General features: G+C 40.5%; 1 protein-coding gene across 1 annotated transcript in view; it reads right to left on the bottom strand.

The window, feature by feature from the left end:
* LOC117506594 (serine/threonine-protein kinase Aurora-2-like) overlaps positions 1-19,588 on the bottom strand; it is a 35,566-nt gene that overhangs the window by 2,411 nt on the left and 13,567 nt on the right. The window contains 10 exon segments of the mRNA XM_034166107.1: positions 773-835; positions 837-892; positions 895-947; positions 2,914-3,026; positions 3,028-3,063; positions 14,305-14,443; positions 17,609-17,800; positions 17,889-17,931; positions 18,011-18,353; positions 18,449-18,484. Of these exon segments, the coding sequence (XP_034021998.1) occupies positions 773-835; positions 837-892; positions 895-947; positions 2,914-3,026; positions 3,028-3,063; positions 14,305-14,443; positions 17,609-17,800; positions 17,889-17,931; positions 18,011-18,353; positions 18,449-18,481 (1,071 nt within the window). The 5' untranslated portion in view covers positions 18,482-18,484.

Here is a 19,588-nt window from a genome sequence, read left to right as displayed (position 1 = left end):
AACATGCTAAGATTTACAGGCAACCTTTGTTAGGGTGTGCTAAGGATATTTTTGCAGACTGGGCAGTAGTTTTTATGATGGGAGGCTTGTGTTACAGGCATTGAAAATTATGAATAACTTATCTCCATAACATGGAGCTAATGAAAGATACTGGTACCTGCTGAAGGTACAACATACAAATTAAATAGCATGAAAATTTCACTAGATGGAAACAACGGCAGAATTTTTTAGATGGTTCATTGGACAATTAACAGCACACCATTATACTGCAAATATTTGTAATAAAATACCAGAAAGTTTGTCCACAACAGCTATCAATTACTACTAGTCATCTCTGCTAATGAGGTTCTAGACTCAGCTGCACACACTACCCATCACTCACTTCACCCTAACTATTAAGTTTTTGTATTAAAATATCTTAAAGTGTTTTCTTTTAAAGTTACAGTACAATTGTCATGGAGGGGAAAAGTAACTAGAGGCAGAAATATTTTTTTTTGTACCTGGCTGAACATGTTATTTCTGCAGCAAAGGTGGACATTTTTACAATTGGCCTCCCTTCTGGAATCAGCCTCAAGTGGCCTTTCAAGGAAGTGCAAGATCTGGGTTTGCAGCAATTCAGAAAAAAACAGATGCTGGGGCTTGGTGAAAAACATGAACCTGAAAACATGACACAAATTAAAGCACCTGCGGCCTTAAAAAAATAAATAAATAAATAAAATACAACTCTATTGTATTGTCGTTTGGAGTCAGAATTTAGCCACCCTTTCCATACCCTTGAGATTTTACGGTAGGTGTCCTCATGTGTTTTTGCTTCAAACGGTGGTCTCCCAACAAGGAACCTCATAGCAGAGGACACCCAGACTCCACAGGTCAACTTTCTCATCATGGGTTTTCCCTCAATCATCTCTGGAGGCAAATAATCCAGTGTTCCGCATAGTGTGGACCTCCTGAACAAGGTAAGAGAAACAGATCAAGGTGGGTAGAGGAACAAAATATTTGACAGAAACAAGCATGTAGTCTACACTAACACACAACACCATGAGGAAACACTGATAAGCTTACTATGATTGGTTTATGTGAACCTGGCTGAAACCTACCACTGTTCTCCCCTTAAAGGAAGCCTGCCCAATGGTATAAACAGTCACGTCCCTCGCGATACAAGCAAGGTGGTGGTGTTGCTCTAATTCATTAATCTGGGTTTAGTCTTACTGGCTCTTGGGGGTCTAAACCAATGTGAACACTTGAGACTCTACTCTGCCCAGGATACTATGTATAGCCAAAGTCAGAAGAATAAAAATCAACCATGTTATTTTGTCACCATATGTAGGCCCCCAGGCCCATATTCTGCCTTCTGACCCCCTGTGTAATCATTCATGGAAATTATAGATTTATTAGGATTCCAGCAACGCATTTAGGGTTCACATTAGTGGAAACACCCTGGATTTGGTCCTCGTTCATGGTATCACTGTCATAAATATGACATTATGCCTCTTGCGTCAGTGGTTTCAGATCACTCACTTAAGTTTACAGGTCTCTTTGCCTTGTTCAACAAGATTCTTATTTATAGTCATAGTGACATAACTCCTCAGTACAACTGAACTTGGAACCAGGACTGCATGACATCTTACAGTCACTTTTGGAAAATGACCATTCAGTAGATAGTCTTGTGGACAGGCTTAACTTGGGCTCATTGTGTCATACATCACACTGACAAAGTGAGGAACCTTGGGCTGATTTTTGATCCTACACTGTCCTTTGACCTCCACATTAGATATTACAAGGAGTGCTTTCTTCCACCTGCAAAACAGCGACGATTCATCCCATCCTGTCTATGGCTGATGCTGAGACACTGATTCATGCATTTGTTTTCTTCTACATTGGACTACTGCAATCTTCTATTTTTGGGTTTACCGCAGACCAGCATTAGGGGGTCTCAAATTGGTTCTAAATGCTGCTGTCAGTTTTGACAAGAAGAAAGTTCAAGCACATCATACCAATTCTGGCATCTCTTCACTGGCTTCCGGTCTCTGTGAGAATCAGATTTTAAGGTTCTATTACTAACCTACAAATTATTATGAACTAGCACCTCCCTACTTAGGTGACCTACTTACAGCCAATGTACCGGCCTGGGCTGTGTTCTCAGGGCGCAGGGCTACTGTGCATCTTTAGGATGAATAAAAAGTCTGTAGGGCACAGAGCCTTTCCTTATCGTGCACCTGCTTTGTGGAATGATCAGCCTGTGGAAATAAAACTGTCAGATTCTGTAGAGACTTTCAAGTCCAGATTAAGGAAGCGCCTTCACTTCATCTAAATTCTGGGTCTGTTAGTGAAGCTCAGGGCTAGCTGCAGGCTCTCAGAGTATTTTCTCTGCTTTCCTGTCATTTACTGCTGGTGAACTCATACCTAGGTGCAGTTTTTCAAGGTGGCTGTTTCTGTTCTTTCCCTTTCTGTCTGAGATACTGATGACGTCACAAAAGGCTGATGGCTGCGCACCATAGTGTGCTGGACTGACCATGAGCTGCCATGGCTCAAGCTGACGCAGCACACTACAGTCGTCTTTGGAATATACTCTACCATGAGGACAGCTTGTGCTGCAGCCCACTGACGATGTGAAGGATGAACACTGGCACTGCGCCCCAGGCTGCTGGATGGCCCCTGCATGTGGCACCAATGACTTTTTGCTCATTTCAATAAGGCACTTAGTTGTGAGGGCTATTCTGGTTTTTTCCGTTTCCTGTTTCTTCAGCCCCAGTAAAACCTTGCAACTGTGGTGACCCACTGCTAGGCCATTCTGAGTCTGGTTTTCTTGTGGTTTCTTCCTCAACATCATCGGGGGGGGGGGGGGGGGGGGGCGGGTCCTTACTGCTCATAATAGAATGGTAGGCTTTTAAACACTGGAACACAACAACATACCTAGAGGATGGTGTGTGGACAGACCAGCCAAAATCTGCAATCTTCAGCTCCCCACTGGACCCAAGTAACAGGTTCTCAGGTTTAATGTCCCTGTGGATCACCTTCTTGGAGTGGACAGTAGTTTAGTGCATCTGCTAGCTCCATGATGTACTAAGACAGAAAAGGGAAAAAAAAACAAAAAACAAACATGATGGATGAAGCACATACCCAATAGGGCACCGCAGTCTCGTTTGAACCCTGCATGATATGTGGGATTTGACCACTTATGGGGACAGCTGGTCCTGTAGTCCAATATATAAACAGCACCAACTTCACACAGAAAACGTTGTACTGTTTTGTTTTCAGCTGCAATCACCAAAGCAGTCGCTAAAAGTGTTTTTTTTTCCAGTTCCCAGTGGAGAAGGGAAGACGGTCGTGTCAGTAAGTTTCACCTACACAGCTAACCAGAGTAGCTCCGTTCTCTCGCCTGCAAAACCACCCTAACATGCGTGTGCTCCGGGTCATAAACCGCAAAACCCCCACTTTCCCACCGCAATCATCACTTTTTCTTTGGCATTTTCACTTTGTGTGTAATTTGCACAAAACGCCCCCCAGGAGTAGAGAAATTCTATCATAGTCATATTTTACCCCTTAGGGCCCGCCCCAAAGGAGACCATGCTGCCCAATTAATTGAGATCAACATGGCAGCTGCTTTAGTGACCACAAACCACATCCTAGCTGTGCTCAGACTGCAGGACTTAATGTTTAATTCAGATCAGCCTCTCTTTTTTTTTTTTTTTTGCCTGTTCACAGTATTCCTTTAGTGTGGCCAACATCAGAGTGTAGTGTAAACTGTTCACCATCCCAAACAAGTAAATTTTCCCCCCAAAATAGAAATGACAGCGCCAGATGCAAGGGAAACGAAGCAACCCAGCTAGGAGGGTTCAGTAGGAAGCAGCACCCCCTCTGGAGATGGGGACTTTACCATAACAGCTTTAAAAGTGTGCATTCTGGTGACTCTTGAGATATAATTACTACCCTTATGTATAGTATTAAAAAGACCTTTTCTGGATGATAAAATTTGGTATTATTTATGAAGGACATAAATATTAAATACATTACAGGATTACTGTATACCTCAATTAAATAAATGTTTTCTTATTCCAGGTAACAGACACTGCCAAAGAAATATCAATTTCAGTGCAATGATTCATTTTCTCTACACAGTCACTTGGTAAAAAAAATCTAAAATTTAAATTAATGGTGCCCGAGGAGCACAATGAAATTAAGTGTTATGCTTCCCTTTGTGTTTCCCTTGACAATTTTAATTTCATGTACTTTTTATGCACTTGTTACTTTTATTGTCAAATCAAGTCAAATGCCTCATCCACCCAACACAACTACTGTTCAAGAATGAAATGTGCTCCCCGAATGATTGAAAATTGTCATGTGATCATTTTTTAGTAAGTGCAACTAATAAAGGACCATCTCCTCTGGTTTCAGTGGTAGAGTGCGTTATGTTTTTGAAGCATTCTTTTGCAAACAGCGTATAAAAATAACATTTGTTTGTGTGATATCAGCAGCTCAGAATAATATTAAAGATAAAGTTGACACCATGTTGCCTTGTATGGCTCAATAGACCTGTGGACTGAGGACTACGTAGGGCCCCGTAACATTCAGAGAATTTCAGCTTTATGATTTAGTGTATCCTCAGATTTCTTTGATGGATTTGACACATTTCTGTATGATACAGAGTACAGGTGATACCACAAGTAGGACTTTCAGAGAATGTGTAAATGTAAATTGAGAATCAAAATATATGCAATTGAATGGTTGTAACTGACGCAAGTACGTATAATGTACGTGAAACCATGTTTTACAAGTCATGGTTCTCTGAAAAGCGTCATATCAGCGCTTTAAAACTAAAAAGTGCTCTTTGCGGAATTTGTTTTTCCAATAACAGAGAGCTAACATGGTTAGCACTGGTGCCTCACAGCAAGAAGGCCATGGGATCAATTCCCGGCCTTTCTGTGTGGAGTTTGCGTGTTCTCCCTGTGTCTGCGGGGGCTTCCTCTGGTTTCGCCCCAAAATCAAAAACTTGCTTATTTAGGGTCTGCTCCTTTCACTGCCCCTGACCAAGGCAGTGTCTTTATATTTGGAGCTGGTCCCCGGGCGCCGGACTGTGGCTGTCCACTGCTCGTAATGGGTGGATTGTGTTTAACTGTAATTAGGATGGACAAAATTCACTGTATGTATGTATGTATGTATGGCAATAAAAGCTCTTATTCTATTCTTATGTGTGGTAATAAAAATCACTCACCAGGAGGGGAGGATGGGTCTGTCTGATCAAATCAGCTGACTTCAGACAGAAATTACCAAAAAAGGACATCTCCGTCCATGACGTTTTAGTTTTGTTTATTTGCCTGAAAATGCGGTGTAGTGACATCACAGCATCATTTCAGACAAGCTCAGGAATTTTCCACTTTGAGTGATCCACAAATAAAGAAAGGATTTCCACCCCACCACACTAAAACATGTGTTTTTTCACCCCTCCCAAATTTACATTTCACAAAGGACCAGATTTTTTTTTTTCCCAAAGGTTGTGTGTGCTGATTTTTTTTGTGGGGGGGCTGATAAGCCATCATCACCTCACTGAAAGCACACCCGCTGTCCACAGTTTGTAATATCAACTTAAGAATATAAATACAAAGAATCTCAATCGTTATTATCGTCCACAACGATTCAATGAGCTCTGTGTGAGTTAGTTGAGGACCGTTTGGTAAACATGCTGAGCAGTCATAGTCATGTGGCTTTTTCCTCAAATGGCTGAAATAGTTTGTTTTTAAATTGTATTTATATAAAACGCACACACATATTTGGCTGCTCAGTCATTTTGATGAGAGGCTACGAGTGATACACAGATCAAACTTGCAACCTGCGGGCACATGCCGAGGGGTACAGGTAAGCTTTGTGAGAAAATATTGCAGGTGCAGGCAGAGCAGGTCATAAAGTGGCAAAGCTTCCTTCCATTAAGCAATAAATAATTTACAGATACATTACACACACCCGAAATGGCATACAACAGGCTAAGATGTAAGGACATCTTTTTTTCTCTTCTCCTGCTCCCTCGCACCAGAGAAGTGATCTGCTTGTAGGTGACAGCGAGTCTGCCGTCCGCTGTGTGTGATACACATGCGGAGCTGATAAGATGCTATTCAAATGCTATACTAGCTCTGCAGCAGTGTTTCACGTGCAGTAAATGCGGCATACTAAAATACAAAATGGGGTGAAATGGGGCCCGTTACTCATGAAATGGGGGTAAAATGTAACTTCAACTTTTTTTCATTTATATAGCACCAAATCACAACAGAGTTGCCTCAAAGCACTTCACACAGGTAAGGAACAAAATTAAGAGGACTGACCCAGACTGACTCCAAATATGATTCAACTAAGCCCTTTAATTTTTGTAAGCGAAATGTGGACTTGATAATGAAACAGGGGTGAAACGTCGCGAAATGGAGCAGACTGACTCCAAAAATGTTTCAATCAAGTACTTAAAAAATAGCAAAATGGGGACTGATAATAAAATGGGGGTAAAACATAACGAAATGGAGCAGACTGACCACTGGCTGAAGTTTCATCTCTTGAACGCCAGATGGCGCACCTGCCCGTTAGTACATGTACTGAGCACATCTCACAAAAAACAAAAGCCAAACGATTAAATAAAGTACTTATTTGGAGTCAGTCTGGGGCCATCTGCTACATTTCACCCCCATTTCATGATTATCAGTTCCCATTTCATATTTCAGTATGGCCTCTGTAAATGTACTAGACTGCAAGGTACTTCTATGATGGGTAAGTACACTGGGCTGTTTAATACTCATGGAAACAGACTGCCATGAATATTATACAGCCCAGCGTACTCAACCATGGGAGATGTGGGGAAAAAAAAAGATAGTTTGTATACATCATGATTAGGGATGGTACTGATAAGATTTAATCAATATTGATGCCATTATCAATTCTGCTTATCAATCAGATTCCCTTATCGATACCTCTTGTGAATTTTGTACAACCCCTGGCAAAAATTATGGAATCATGTTTAATTTTGTAGAAAAAAAAGCAGATCACAGACATGACACAAAACTAAAGTCATTTCAAATGGCAACTTTCTGGCTTTAAGAAACACTATAAAAATTCAAGAAAAAAAGATTGTGGCAGTCAGTAACGGTTACCTTTTTAGACCAAGCAGAGGAAAAAAATATGGAATCACTCAATTCTGAGGAAAAAATTATGGAATCACCCTGTAAATTTTCATCCCCCAAATTAACACCTGCATCAAATCAGATCTGCTCATTGACACTGACCCTATGCCATGACCATTGACCCTATGTGTCTTTTTGCAAGGAATGTTTTTGCAGTTTTTGCTCTATGGCATGATGCATTATCTTGAAAAATGATTTATCATCCCCCAAACATCCTTCAATTGTCCAAAATATCAACATAAACTTGTGCATTATTGATGATGTAATGACAGCCATCTCCCCAGTGCCTTTACCTGACATGCAGCCCCATATCATCAATGACTGTGGAAATTTACATGTTCTCTTCAGGCAGTCATCTTTATAAATCTCATTGGAACAGCACAAACAAAGTTCCAGCATCATCACCTTGCCCAATGCAGATTTGAGATTCATCACTGAATGACTTTCATCCAGTCATCCACAGTCCACAATTGCTTTTCCTTAGCCCATTGTAACCTTGTTTTTTTCTGTTTAGGTGTTAATGATGCCTTTCGTAGCTTTTCTGTATGTAAATCCCATTTCCTTTAGGCGGTTTCTTACAGTTCGGTCACAGACGTTGACTCCAGTCTCCTCCCATTCGTTCCTCATTGTTTTGTTGTACATTTTTCGATTTTTGAGACATATGCTTTAAGTTTTCTGTCTTGACGCTTTGATGTCTTCCTTGGTCTACCAGTATGTTTGCCTTTAACAACCTTCCCATGTTGTTTGTATTTGGTCCAGAGTTTAGACACAGCTGACTGTGAACAACCAAGATCTTTTTGCAACATTGCGTGATGATTTACAAAATTAAACAACTGAATGAACATCCTCTGAGGCCGGTGATTCCATAATTTTTGCCAGGGGTTGTACTAAAAGTAGGCTTTATAGGTTTCTATGTATTTCATTGAGTCTTAAAGTAAATAAATATGAAATTGGTCACTGTATCCTTGATCTCTGGACATAAATAAAAACAAAACGGTGTTTCGCTTTGAAGTTATTAATTCCGACTGGACTCTATCGTTCTAACTTGACTTGGCAGACAGCCACGCAGCGTTTGGAGCTGTGTGAACAGAACGGAGGACGATTCTCGTTTCTTTCTCGAGAGACAGGAGTCCCAGTTAGTAACTTTAATCCCCTCAAAAGTGACTCACGATTGACATATTCAGGGATGAAAGTGGTGAAAAACACCACACACAAAAAGCTGAAACCCAAAATTACACCCACACCACCTGCACGAAAATATTTGAATTCTAGAAGCTCTGAAATGCAATGCAATTAACACATGAAAACATGGTTTGACCGAAACAAAATGTTATTAAACTTAAGACAGGGATGAAATGGAGGTGTAAGAGTCACTAGGTGTTCACAGGAAATATTTATTTATGTATGTTCATTGTTAGTTGTTTTATATTTTCTGTTGTGTTTTTATTCAGGTTCTTTTTGTCTTTCTCTAAAATTGTATATAATCATTAGATTAGTTATTATTACTATTATTGTTGTGGTTGCTAATATTATTAATATATAAACAACAATAAATTTAAGAAAATATTACAATTTGTAATACATTTCACTCCTTTACGACAAACGCTTATTACAGTGGTCCCTCGCTACAACACAGTTCACCTTTCGCGGCCTCGCAGATTTTTTTTTTTGTCCAATTTTGCATGCTTTCTTTTTTTCTTCTTTGTTGTTTTACAGCGCATTGTGTTCTGCGTCCTCATCAAGCAGGCCGGTCGCGGCACCGCGAAGGCAGAGCACACGCATTGTGTTCTGCGTGTCTGTTTATAAGAATCTTCTCGCCCACAAGAAAAAAAGAGCGGCAACAACTACCCATAACTGTGTTCTTCACTCAGAAAAAGACACCTGCAGCGAGGTGTGACTCAGTGGAAAAAGGCGCGACAGCGGCACGGTGCCAGGACGAAGAGGCGGGATCAGAGGAACTGTGAAATACTGGTCAGTCACTATTAATAATTTCTTATGTGTCCAACCTCGTAGGTTGATCGTTAAAATTAAATTTGTTAGTTCTAAAAGCCATCATAATTATCTGTAGGAAAACGTTCTATTTTTATTTCTCAAAAAAAATGTTTGGGCATGAAAACAGGTTGGTCTTATTTTCTACTAAGGTTTGAACTTTGAGAGTGTTTACACACGAGAGAAAAGTGAGAAAATGTTAATGCCCGTTTGAAAAAAGTGTATAAAGTGTGTAGTGAGGTGTTTTACAGCCTTAAAACGTCTATAATAATTGTAAAAAATAACGCTGACTACTTCGCGGATTTCGCTTATTGCGGGCTATTTTTAGAACACAACTCCCACGATAAACGAGGGACCACTGTATACAGAAAACAACGCACCTGAACGTGCTGACAACTGCAACTGCTTAATGCTAACACTGAAAATGCCATAGACAAGCTAATGTGTTAGCATCAGTCCCATTTTTAAGTTATAAAATACTTCTATCAACTGTTTCAGAAGACAATAACAGGTCAGTTTAACATAAAAAAAGGTAAATAGCGGGGAAAAATTAAGACAAAGCGAAAGAAAAAAAATGGGTCAACGAAGCAATGATCGAAGCACTGCGAATCACTGCTTCGATTGGTTCAAGGTTCAAAGCAAAGCTGCGCCACAGAAAAGTTGATTACAGACCCGCTGCAGGGTCTGTAATCAATGCAGAGAAATTATTTTCCTGACAAACACCCCCAAAAACAACAGCCACTCTGAAGGACCGATAAGGGATCGTTAAGCAAAAAGGTTATTGATGTCGGTGGATCAAATAATTTCTTAATACCTGAAAGGAACCGGTTTTCGATACCCATCCCTAATCATGACGCAGGCTACAGACTGGTATCCTGTCCAGAGTGTACCCTGTCCTCATGTCCTATGGCTCCTGCTCCCCCACCCCCCCAAGACCCTTTATGGAATAAACAAGTCCTAAAAAAATTGAGTGGATGATGCCGGCTCAAACTATTGGTCAAATAGCTGCTTCTTTGACCAATAACTGACCAACAATTTTTTTTTGCTTGAGATCAGCAGATTGCCCTCTTAAAAAGAAATAAAATTCACCCATGTGGTCTCCTCACATCCAACACACACCCTGTGATGCATTTGTGTGGTCTCCCCTCTCAAACTCTCTTCCCCTACCCATATCTTACACGCACTGCAACAAATGCGTGTGTGAAGGACAGACTGAATACATGGAAGTCCGGCATCGCCAACCGAACGGCCCCCCCCCTAAAAATTGGTCCGCCCTGCCTTCACGGCACATGCGTCATTTCAGAGCACAGCAGACACTTGCACGACTTTGATGCACGCACTGTGTCATGCAGGAGAGCAAACTCATCTTTAACGGCTGTGGACTGAACGTGACAGGGACGGCGGCAGTGGGTGCCAAATGTGCAAAGGGAATTTTGAAATACTCAAAATAATAAATAAATCTTTCACGCATAAATGTCGTGCAACAAACGTGAAGTGGTACGTGAACGGTGCGTGTAGGGCTTCAACTAATGATTATTTGGATCGTCGAATCTGATGGGGTTTTGACACGATTAATCAGAATAAGCGGGGAATTTTTTTAAAATGTGCCAGGGAAACAATTTTTCCCTCCTTCCATCACTTTATTTAACAACAGAACATTATTTACAAACTTAAAACACTTGAAAATCAACAAATCGTCAAATGTCCCTTGGCTGTTGAAATATAAATAAGAATAAATCAGTTTATAATAAAGAACAAAAATTATTATTTCAAATGGCATTGCTTTATCAAAGTGCTGAGTTGCCATAAAAACAACAATGAAACATATAAAACGTATAAAATATATGGTAAAAAAAAGAAAAAAAAGACAAAAAAAGAGGTATTTTTGTTGCTGCAAATGAGCAATTAGCATATCCAGTTAACCATAAAACCTAAATCAAAAACCTGTAGCCTGATCATATGTGCAACATTCTCTGTATAACTTGTAAACAAGGCTGGGTAGGGATTACTCTGAAAGAATACATGTGGATTACCTGTATGTATGTCCATACATTTGGATTGCATTTCAAGTAATCCTACCCAACTTTGCTTGTAAACCTATGTGGTCATTTCACAATGACACATGTGTACATACATTTGGATTGCATTTCAAGTAATCCTACCCAACTTTGCTTGTAAACCTATGTGGTCATTTCACAATGAACATGTGACTCATGTCCTCTTTCTCTAAATTGTACTGTAGCCTATTAATTATTACTATTATTGTTATTATTAATATATAAATAAAATCAATTTAAGAATATAATTTGTAATACATTGACTTACGACAATGCTGATCCATTAATTATTATATCAAAAACAACTGCACAAACATGCTGAAATGCAGCAGCTTAATGCTAACTTTAACATTAAAAACGCCATAGACATGCTAACGCATAGCATCAGGTTAGTATAAAATACATCTATCAACTGTTTCAGAAGACCAAACGTCGTTTAACATAAAAAAAAACTTTCCAACTTCGTCTTTTGGCTAAAATAAAGCACTTTCTCAGTAGACTGATCTTGAGACAGCCATTCATGCTTTCATAAGCTCCAGACTTGATTATTGTAATTGCACTTTCTTCGGGCATTAATCGTCGTCTCTTGAACGTCTCCAGTTGGTGCAGAATGCTGCTGCTCGTCTTTTGACAACACTTTTAGACGTGAGTAATAAAATTACACACCGTCCTGTACTCACTCCACTGGCTTCCAGTTCGTTTAAGAATTGATTGTAAATTTTAATGTTTGTTTTTTAAAGCTATTTATGCCTTGCACCTCCCTACTTGTCTGAAATTTTAATTTTTGCGCACCTACAGTAGGACATCAAGGGCATCTGGCCAGCTTTACTTAGATGTTCCAAGGTCAATAAAGGTCAATAAACGCTGGGGTGATCATGCTTTCCGCGGTAGCTGGCCGAGACTGTGGAATGAGCTACCTCTTGAGTTACGTACTATTCCTGACCTAGCACTTTTTAAATCTAAGTTAAAGACTTATTTATTTAAACTGGCTTTTAACACTTAGTGGGGAGGTGACCTGTTCTGTTATTTTTATGTTCTTTTTATGTGTTTTAAAATTTTATTTTATGTGTGTTTTATTTTTGTAAATTTGTGTTTTAATGTTAAGCACTTGGGACACCAGTCCGGTGCTGTAAAGCGCTTTATACATAAATGTTGATTGATTGATTGATAAAAAAGGTAAATATTCCTCACAGACATATGCTCTTTGGGGTTTTAGTGGGGAAAAAATTAAGATAAGCGAAATAAACAAATGAACCAACGAAGCAGCAGCTCGAAGCACTCCATTGGTTCAACATTCAAAGCAAAGCTCGGTTGATTATATGGAAGAAACGAAACATTTGTGGTAAAACAAAGTTATTTAGCAACTAATCGACTAAATTAGTTGACAACTATTTTAAAAATCGATTTAATCAATTAACTCGTTTAGTTGTGTGATCTACTCGGCAATACTACATCCAGCTCGCCAAGTCGAGTAAAGAAGCAGTGAACAGTGTGAGTGATTGCGTCAGCACAACGCATCAGAGCGCAGCTCATCTGAATGATTATCACAAGATGTTAAATCTATCACAAACATACTTTTACAGCTGCACAAAAGACTTTTACCAAGCCATAACAATGTAAACATGACAATTACATTTTTAGACGGGTCCAAATGCTTTCTCCAGCTCATTCAGCGCAAATTATATTTTTAGACGGCTCCAAATGCTTTCTCCAGCTCATTCAGCGCGCAGTAACGGCTGCAGCTGGAGCGGTCCTCTGTGATTCATGAAGTGATTAGAACCCTTTTCAACACCCAGCTCGCAGAGAAAATTATTAATCCGCAAGAAATTATTTTATATATGCAGCGTCCAGCGCACAATGCATGGCAGTCAGTGGAACAAAGCAAAGCTTCCAGCTGTGAACATCATGATGTGTGTGCATCAAAGTTGTGCAAGTGTCAAGGAGCCTTGACTCTCTACATCCACAGCGATCAAAGAGAATAATGTGATTATTAACCATCAGATGACAAAGTAAATCTCTTAAATCATTCTCAAGCCACTTTTAAGCAGAAACGAGGCCGCTTCAAGTAGAAAACGAGGTGATAATCGGTGAGTCGTTAATGGCGCTCTGAAATTATGTAAGAGCAGCAGCACGTCAGAGTCAGGTGTGCAGCTGTGACGTTCTGATCGCTTCCCCCCATCTTTTATTATGAAATAATGCTGAATTTACGTGAAAATGATAGTTGTACAAAAGCTTCAGATATTTGTCACTGACATAGATGACTGGAGTGCAGTTTGAAGCAGAAATGAGACGATAATCTGTGAATTGCTGCTGACGCTTAGAAATGACGAGCTGCTGAGCTCCAAAATGATGTATGTGCACTCAAATCAGTGCAGATCAATTTTTAGAGGGGGGGGACCGGTCATTCTGTGACACCGGCCTGCTCACTTTTCCAATGACATCAACAATAACTCAGAGAGTGCACTCCGTGCTGCTTGATGAATTCTCTACCAATACCATAACCTGCACCTCACAAATCTCTCTGCACCAAGTGATTTTATGTTTTTAAAGAAAGGTGCCATACATCACAGTTTTGCACGCATGTGTGAGAAAAAGTGTGTGCGCACATGCATGTGAGGGAAAGAATGTGCTCAGCAGCCCCATAATTTTTTCTCTGCCCTCTTTCTGCAGGTTCAGGGTCATACATCACCTCATATTTTTGCATATCTGGCACAGCGGGTGTTAAAAAGAAAAAGCTGACTTATGAATCACTAAAATCCAATGCCGTTTGTTTTCTCTTATGGAGTGAACAGTGAGTGAGGTGAGAACTGACTACAGTGACTGTGACCGGTGGAATGGAGGTGTTAACAGCTCCATCAACAATGAGGGGAAACTCTCACTCACATGCTCTGGTCAGAGCCAGAAGTGGTGCAATCCTGAACGCAACTTTATTTCATCCACAGTTTCAGGATGCCAAGGGCATAGAGGTGTTTGTGCAGTGACTGCCACCTTCACAGATTTGTGACAAATGTCGACCAAGGGTGACATCAAACCCAAACTCATATTACTGCTCAGACAGAAGGAAGGAGAAAAAGTAAATAAATAAATATTGACAGACTTACCGTGGCACTTCTGTCCTCAGGAAAAAAGCCACAGCGCTGCAATTCACTGTAGAGTTCACCCCTGGGTGCAAACTCCAAGATGAGGTACACACGCGAAGCATCATGGAAGTACCCATAAAGACGAAGAATATTGGGATGCCTGTGGAACGTCACCCAGATAATTAGTCTAACAAGTTTTAAATTTAAAATATCCCACAAACCATCCCGCAGACTACACAGTTCCAGTATTACTCATTTCCTGTATTGTAAACCTATCTGACAACGCCATTTTTAATTAAAATGCTAATTTTCTTATTAAAAGGGACAATGTAAACAATGTTTGCTCTAAATTTAAACTGCACCCCTGACTTCTTTAACATACCCACTACTTACGCTCAAGTCCATAAGTACCTAGAGAGCAGAAATGGTTTTATTTCTCCCCTACACATCACCATAATAGAGGTTAAATGAAACAAGATAGGGTTACATTTCATATACTGGTGTATCATAAAGGGTGGACTTGTAACACCCTGGTTAATTTTTATGAACATCAGATGCAGTTTCTTGGAGAAGACCTATCAAGACAATCTTAGTGTCATTTTAAAGCTTAGGATGCTCTCTTTCCAGCGATGTGTATTTATATCATAACACTTGGACATAAATCAAGGAACGTCTGGTCTGTTGAAATAATTTTGTCAGGGGTGGACTTGGCGGTGGTGGCGAGTCATAAACAGACACTCATGTTTTTTGCCCAAATGTCCTTAAATATTGTATATGAAAGAACTTTTGACACAATTCCATAGATTTTGCATGAAAATCGACAGAATGCTGTTTTTTGCAACAACAAAAAAAAGTCAATTCCGAGAGAAATCGCAAACGTTTTGAATTACAATACATTTTCCATTTATTTATGTCACTAAATCGCTGTTTTCTCTGAAACTAAATAGAATAATTAAAATCCAGAAGGTTGCATCTGAAAGAGATGCACGTCTATACTTTACATAATGAATTTAGAAAAGAATGCCCATTTGACCCGGTTACACTTTTTAGGCCCTGTCTGTGAAACGCAACCATATCTGTTGCACCACTCACACAGTCAGGGTAGCACAGAGATGGATTTTACAAACAAATGATCAAAGGGAGGCTTCAGTCTCCCATTTGCTTTCTGGCAAACTGCAGGTGAAATTTCATTTCTTCTAAATATGCATTTCTGTTCCACTCCACAATCAAAGCTGTGTCACTGATGATGCCACAGACAAAGGCTGCACTACAGTATTGACATGAGAGCCACAGAAAGATTGTCAAGAAAAGATCACTGCTCTGTTTGTTCTGGCCACCAGCACCACGAGTGAGGCACAGTGGCTAGTCAGTATGATTGGAAAGAACATATGGATCATAAAATTGTCTGGAGCAGGGCGACACCTAGAAAACCGAACCAAGCATGACATCACTTGTAGATTTCTAGTGTAGATTCTACACAATCCAAAAAGATAAGACTTTAATAATAATACATATACATACATACACACACACATACATATGCATATATAAACATGATTGGAATTGAAAAAAGATAGGAGCATCTTATTTACAATATGTGAAGTGGAATTTAGATGTGATATGGTGACATTAGTGCTGGGATTTGTAAACGACTTGTTATTGCACATGATTTGTGGACATATTAATATTGCACGTGATTTGTGGACATATTTCAGTGTTATTATACAGTCTGACAGCAGCAGGGAGGAACAACCTGCGGTATTGTTCCTTCTTGCACTGAGGGAGCCCCAGTCTGTCACTGAAGGAGGTGCTCAGCTCCATAACAGTCAGGTGCAGACGGTGAGAGGAGTTGTCCAGATGGATTTGAACTGGGCTAACACCCTCCTCTCAGCCACCTCCTCCATAAGAGTCCAGAGGACAGAGCTGGACTTCCTGAACAGCTTATTTGGTCTCTTTCTCTCCAAAGCCCAAAAAAAGTCATGATAAAAGCATTGTTGAGCAACAGAAAAATGAAGTCAGTGATGTTGCAGGAGTAAGAGACAGAGCAGGGTGTACCAAATTTGTTTGTAAACCCCCAATCGCAGGCATTCATACAAAAGTATAGGCAGATGCAGAGAACTGACCAAACCATTATGAGCTCTTGCTTCTAGAAGTTTGAGATGGAAAAAAAAAAAAAAAAAAAAAAAAAAAAAGATATTCTATCCATTTTTGAATAAGACTAATTAAAAAAAAGTGGAAAAAGTGCAGCTCTGGTCTGTGAATACTTTCTGGATGCACTGTAAGAGAGACTGACACTAACCAGTGACCCAAGCATCAACTGAATGTCTTAGCAACTGGCCCTCTTCGGCGGATCCTTGGGTCCCATTGGAATGACTGTATGTCAACTGATTGGTTACTATGGGAAACAAAGAATCACTTGCATTGTGAGGAAACATCAGCTATGACATGTTTTTTCCATGTGGCACATTTCTCTGTGCATGATCCAGTACACAGGTGCCTCAGTGTTGACAGCTACAGTGGCAGGAGAAGGCCAAGGGGACAAACACGCTTCACCTGGCTGCAGCAGGTGAATTGTTACTTTTGAAAGTTGGGTGGTTGCCATCCAGAAACAAAGGTGGCTCCGTAGGGTGGTGGATGTGGCAAACATGCAGCACCAGTGCAGGCTCTCTGATTGGACCTCATCAATTCCAAATAATGCAGCACTGTAGCAGCATTCATTAAAAAAAACTGCAGCATTCATTAAAAAAAAAAAAAAAAAAAAAAAAAAAAAAAGGGGGATGTAATGTTTATGGTGTTGTCCTTGTGACCAACAGGTGTTAGTAATGTCTGTTAAATGTGTGGCAAGATGCACAAAAGTACACACTCCTGTCCAACGGCCAATAAACTATGGAAGAAGGAAGCAGTAGCAACAGAACACTGGATTAAAAAAAAAGAAAGAAAGAAAAAGTTAAGCTTCTTAAGACTTACTCAAGCATTATTCCTACCAAGTGTGGCAAAATCTATTCATCTGTTTGAGTTTGCTTTCTGATGGACAGAAATGCAAGCAACTACAATATCCTGCGTTACCACCAGTGTGCAGGGCAACAACCGACACACACACTGGATGTCGACAGTATTAACAGCTAAACTGTTCAACCACCAGTATTAGGACCAGTTTCATTTGAAGAAGAAGAAAAAAAAAAAAAAAAAAAAAAAAAAAAAAGACTCTTAAGATGCTGCCTCTTTAGGCCTTCAACTTTCCATAATGTCAGGGGTGTACAGCTGCCCTTACTGGCCCAAGTATGGGCTTCAATTTCACCCAATACCAAACTAGAAGCGTCTTTACCTCAGATGAGACTGGATCTCCACTTCTCGCCTAAGCTGATGCTCCACCCCAGCCTTCTCCAGCTGCTTCTTGAAGAGGACCTTCAAAGCCAAGATGAACTTGCTTTGTCGTTCTCTGGCCAGGTAGACATTGCCAAATTTACCTTTTCCTAAGGGCCGACCAATATCAAAGTTTTCCAGACTCCACCGCTTCCTGTGTGAGTACAAGAGTACAATGACATTTGCAGTCTAAAGACTTCACACAAAATTTGTGTGAATTAATAAAACTAATTCAGACATACTTTGATGCAGCGTCATTTTCAGAATCATTCTTAGGAAGCTTATCTAAAACAGAAATACATTTTAGCACCAAAAAGTCACATTTCAACAACATTGTCCAAGAGTATAAAACATTTCTCCTTACTTTGTAGCATCGCCTGCTTGGGTAAGTCTGGTGTAGTCTTGGTCGGCTCCACATTAACCTTTAGCTCAACTGTCTCTGCTGGGTGTTTCTGGGAGACAAGGTTAGGGTGCGCTGGAGGATTTACACCTCGAGTAGAGGGAAACACATTCTCATCATGTGAGTGTGTGGTCTTAACAGTAACAGAAACCTGAGATACTGGTTTCTGATGGCTGACGGGCCGCTGAACACGCCGAGGTCCATTTGACATACCCATGACCCGCTGTGGCTGAGTTGGTGTTACTAAGGATTTTGTAGTAGGTTTCGGATGTGAAACAGGAACTCTCTTTGGTCCGTCAATGTTTGGCTAAAAGGAAAAAAAAAAAAAAAAAAAAAAAAAAAAATCCACTCTCAGGGGCCACAACCATAGGTGATCAACATGATTCTCCCCCCGCCTCTTACCTTTGTTGACTTGATCCTGGCAGAAGAATCCATACTCTGAGGGAACAGAAGGACAGATGTGTTAACTGTTGAAACAACAAAGTACAACATAGCTGACGGAAAAATAAATGTGGTGAAACTAAAACGACGACATAAAGTAACCATTACGACTGCTTCAAGTGTCTTATGCTTTTTATTTTTTATAATCACTGGTCTTATGTTTTTAGTTGCATTTTATGCTATTCAGTCATTCATTCATCATCACTGCCGCTTGACATGAGCACAGTGGTCCAGAAGAAATTCATCCAGGCATCTAGCTAGGAGGCCACCAACTGTTTAAGAGCTTCACCAGCTTTCTGTCTTGTGCGTCTTTCCTCTTCAGCTTTCTGTCTATTGGTCTCAAAGGTATTGATGACATCACAAACCGTTCTCCTCCAAGCCAATCTGCTGGAGCTGTAGCCCAGTCATCAATCATGCAGTCTTTCTTTAAAGACTGCATGATTGAAGAAAAAAAAAGTCCATTTGTTACCTCTTTGGTTCCAGGTTCCAGGTGTAATCCGTTATTGCTGCTGATTGCGACTGCGTTTGATACAGTGGATCATTTTGTTTGATAGGTTGGAGAATTTTTTTGGGATTACTGGAAGTGCCCTTGCCTGGTTGACATCATATCTGTCCAGTCGTTTTCAATGTGTCTTGTATAATGACACTACCTCCTCCTCATTTTTGGCTTTGGTGTGGATCATGTTGTACGCTACAGTTTTTCATCTACGCGTACTTGCTCCATGGTCACCGGCTAGCAATAGCAACACGACGCTCCCTCCGCCTGCTACCATGCTCCTGCATCTGCCTAACCAACTTCTGGATTTCGGCATTCACTCTGGACCAACTGACCACCTGGGGAACCTCTGTCAGCCCCGATATGTGAACAGAGGGGCTCGGCGGCGATTTATTTACGCTGGACCCTGGACCGGGGGCTCAATTCCAAGCCTGTGGATAGCTGCTCGTACTGGCGCACACCCTGTGCGTCATCTGACACGTCGTCAGAACAACGTCACTTCAGGGCATAAAAACTACAGTACTGTAGTCCTCGGACAGCGCCGCAGCGGGCAACCAGGAAAATGCGGAGTGGATTTCAGCGTGCTCCGCCCTCTGGTAAAGTCC

Source organism: Thalassophryne amazonica, chromosome 3 (assembly GCF_902500255.1).
Source record: "Thalassophryne amazonica chromosome 3, fThaAma1.1, whole genome shotgun sequence".
NCBI classification, from domain to species: Eukaryota; Metazoa; Chordata; class Actinopteri; order Batrachoidiformes; family Batrachoididae; genus Thalassophryne; species Thalassophryne amazonica.
Note: the sequence above shows the minus strand (reverse complement) of the source record. Positions and strands in the feature narration are given on the sequence as shown.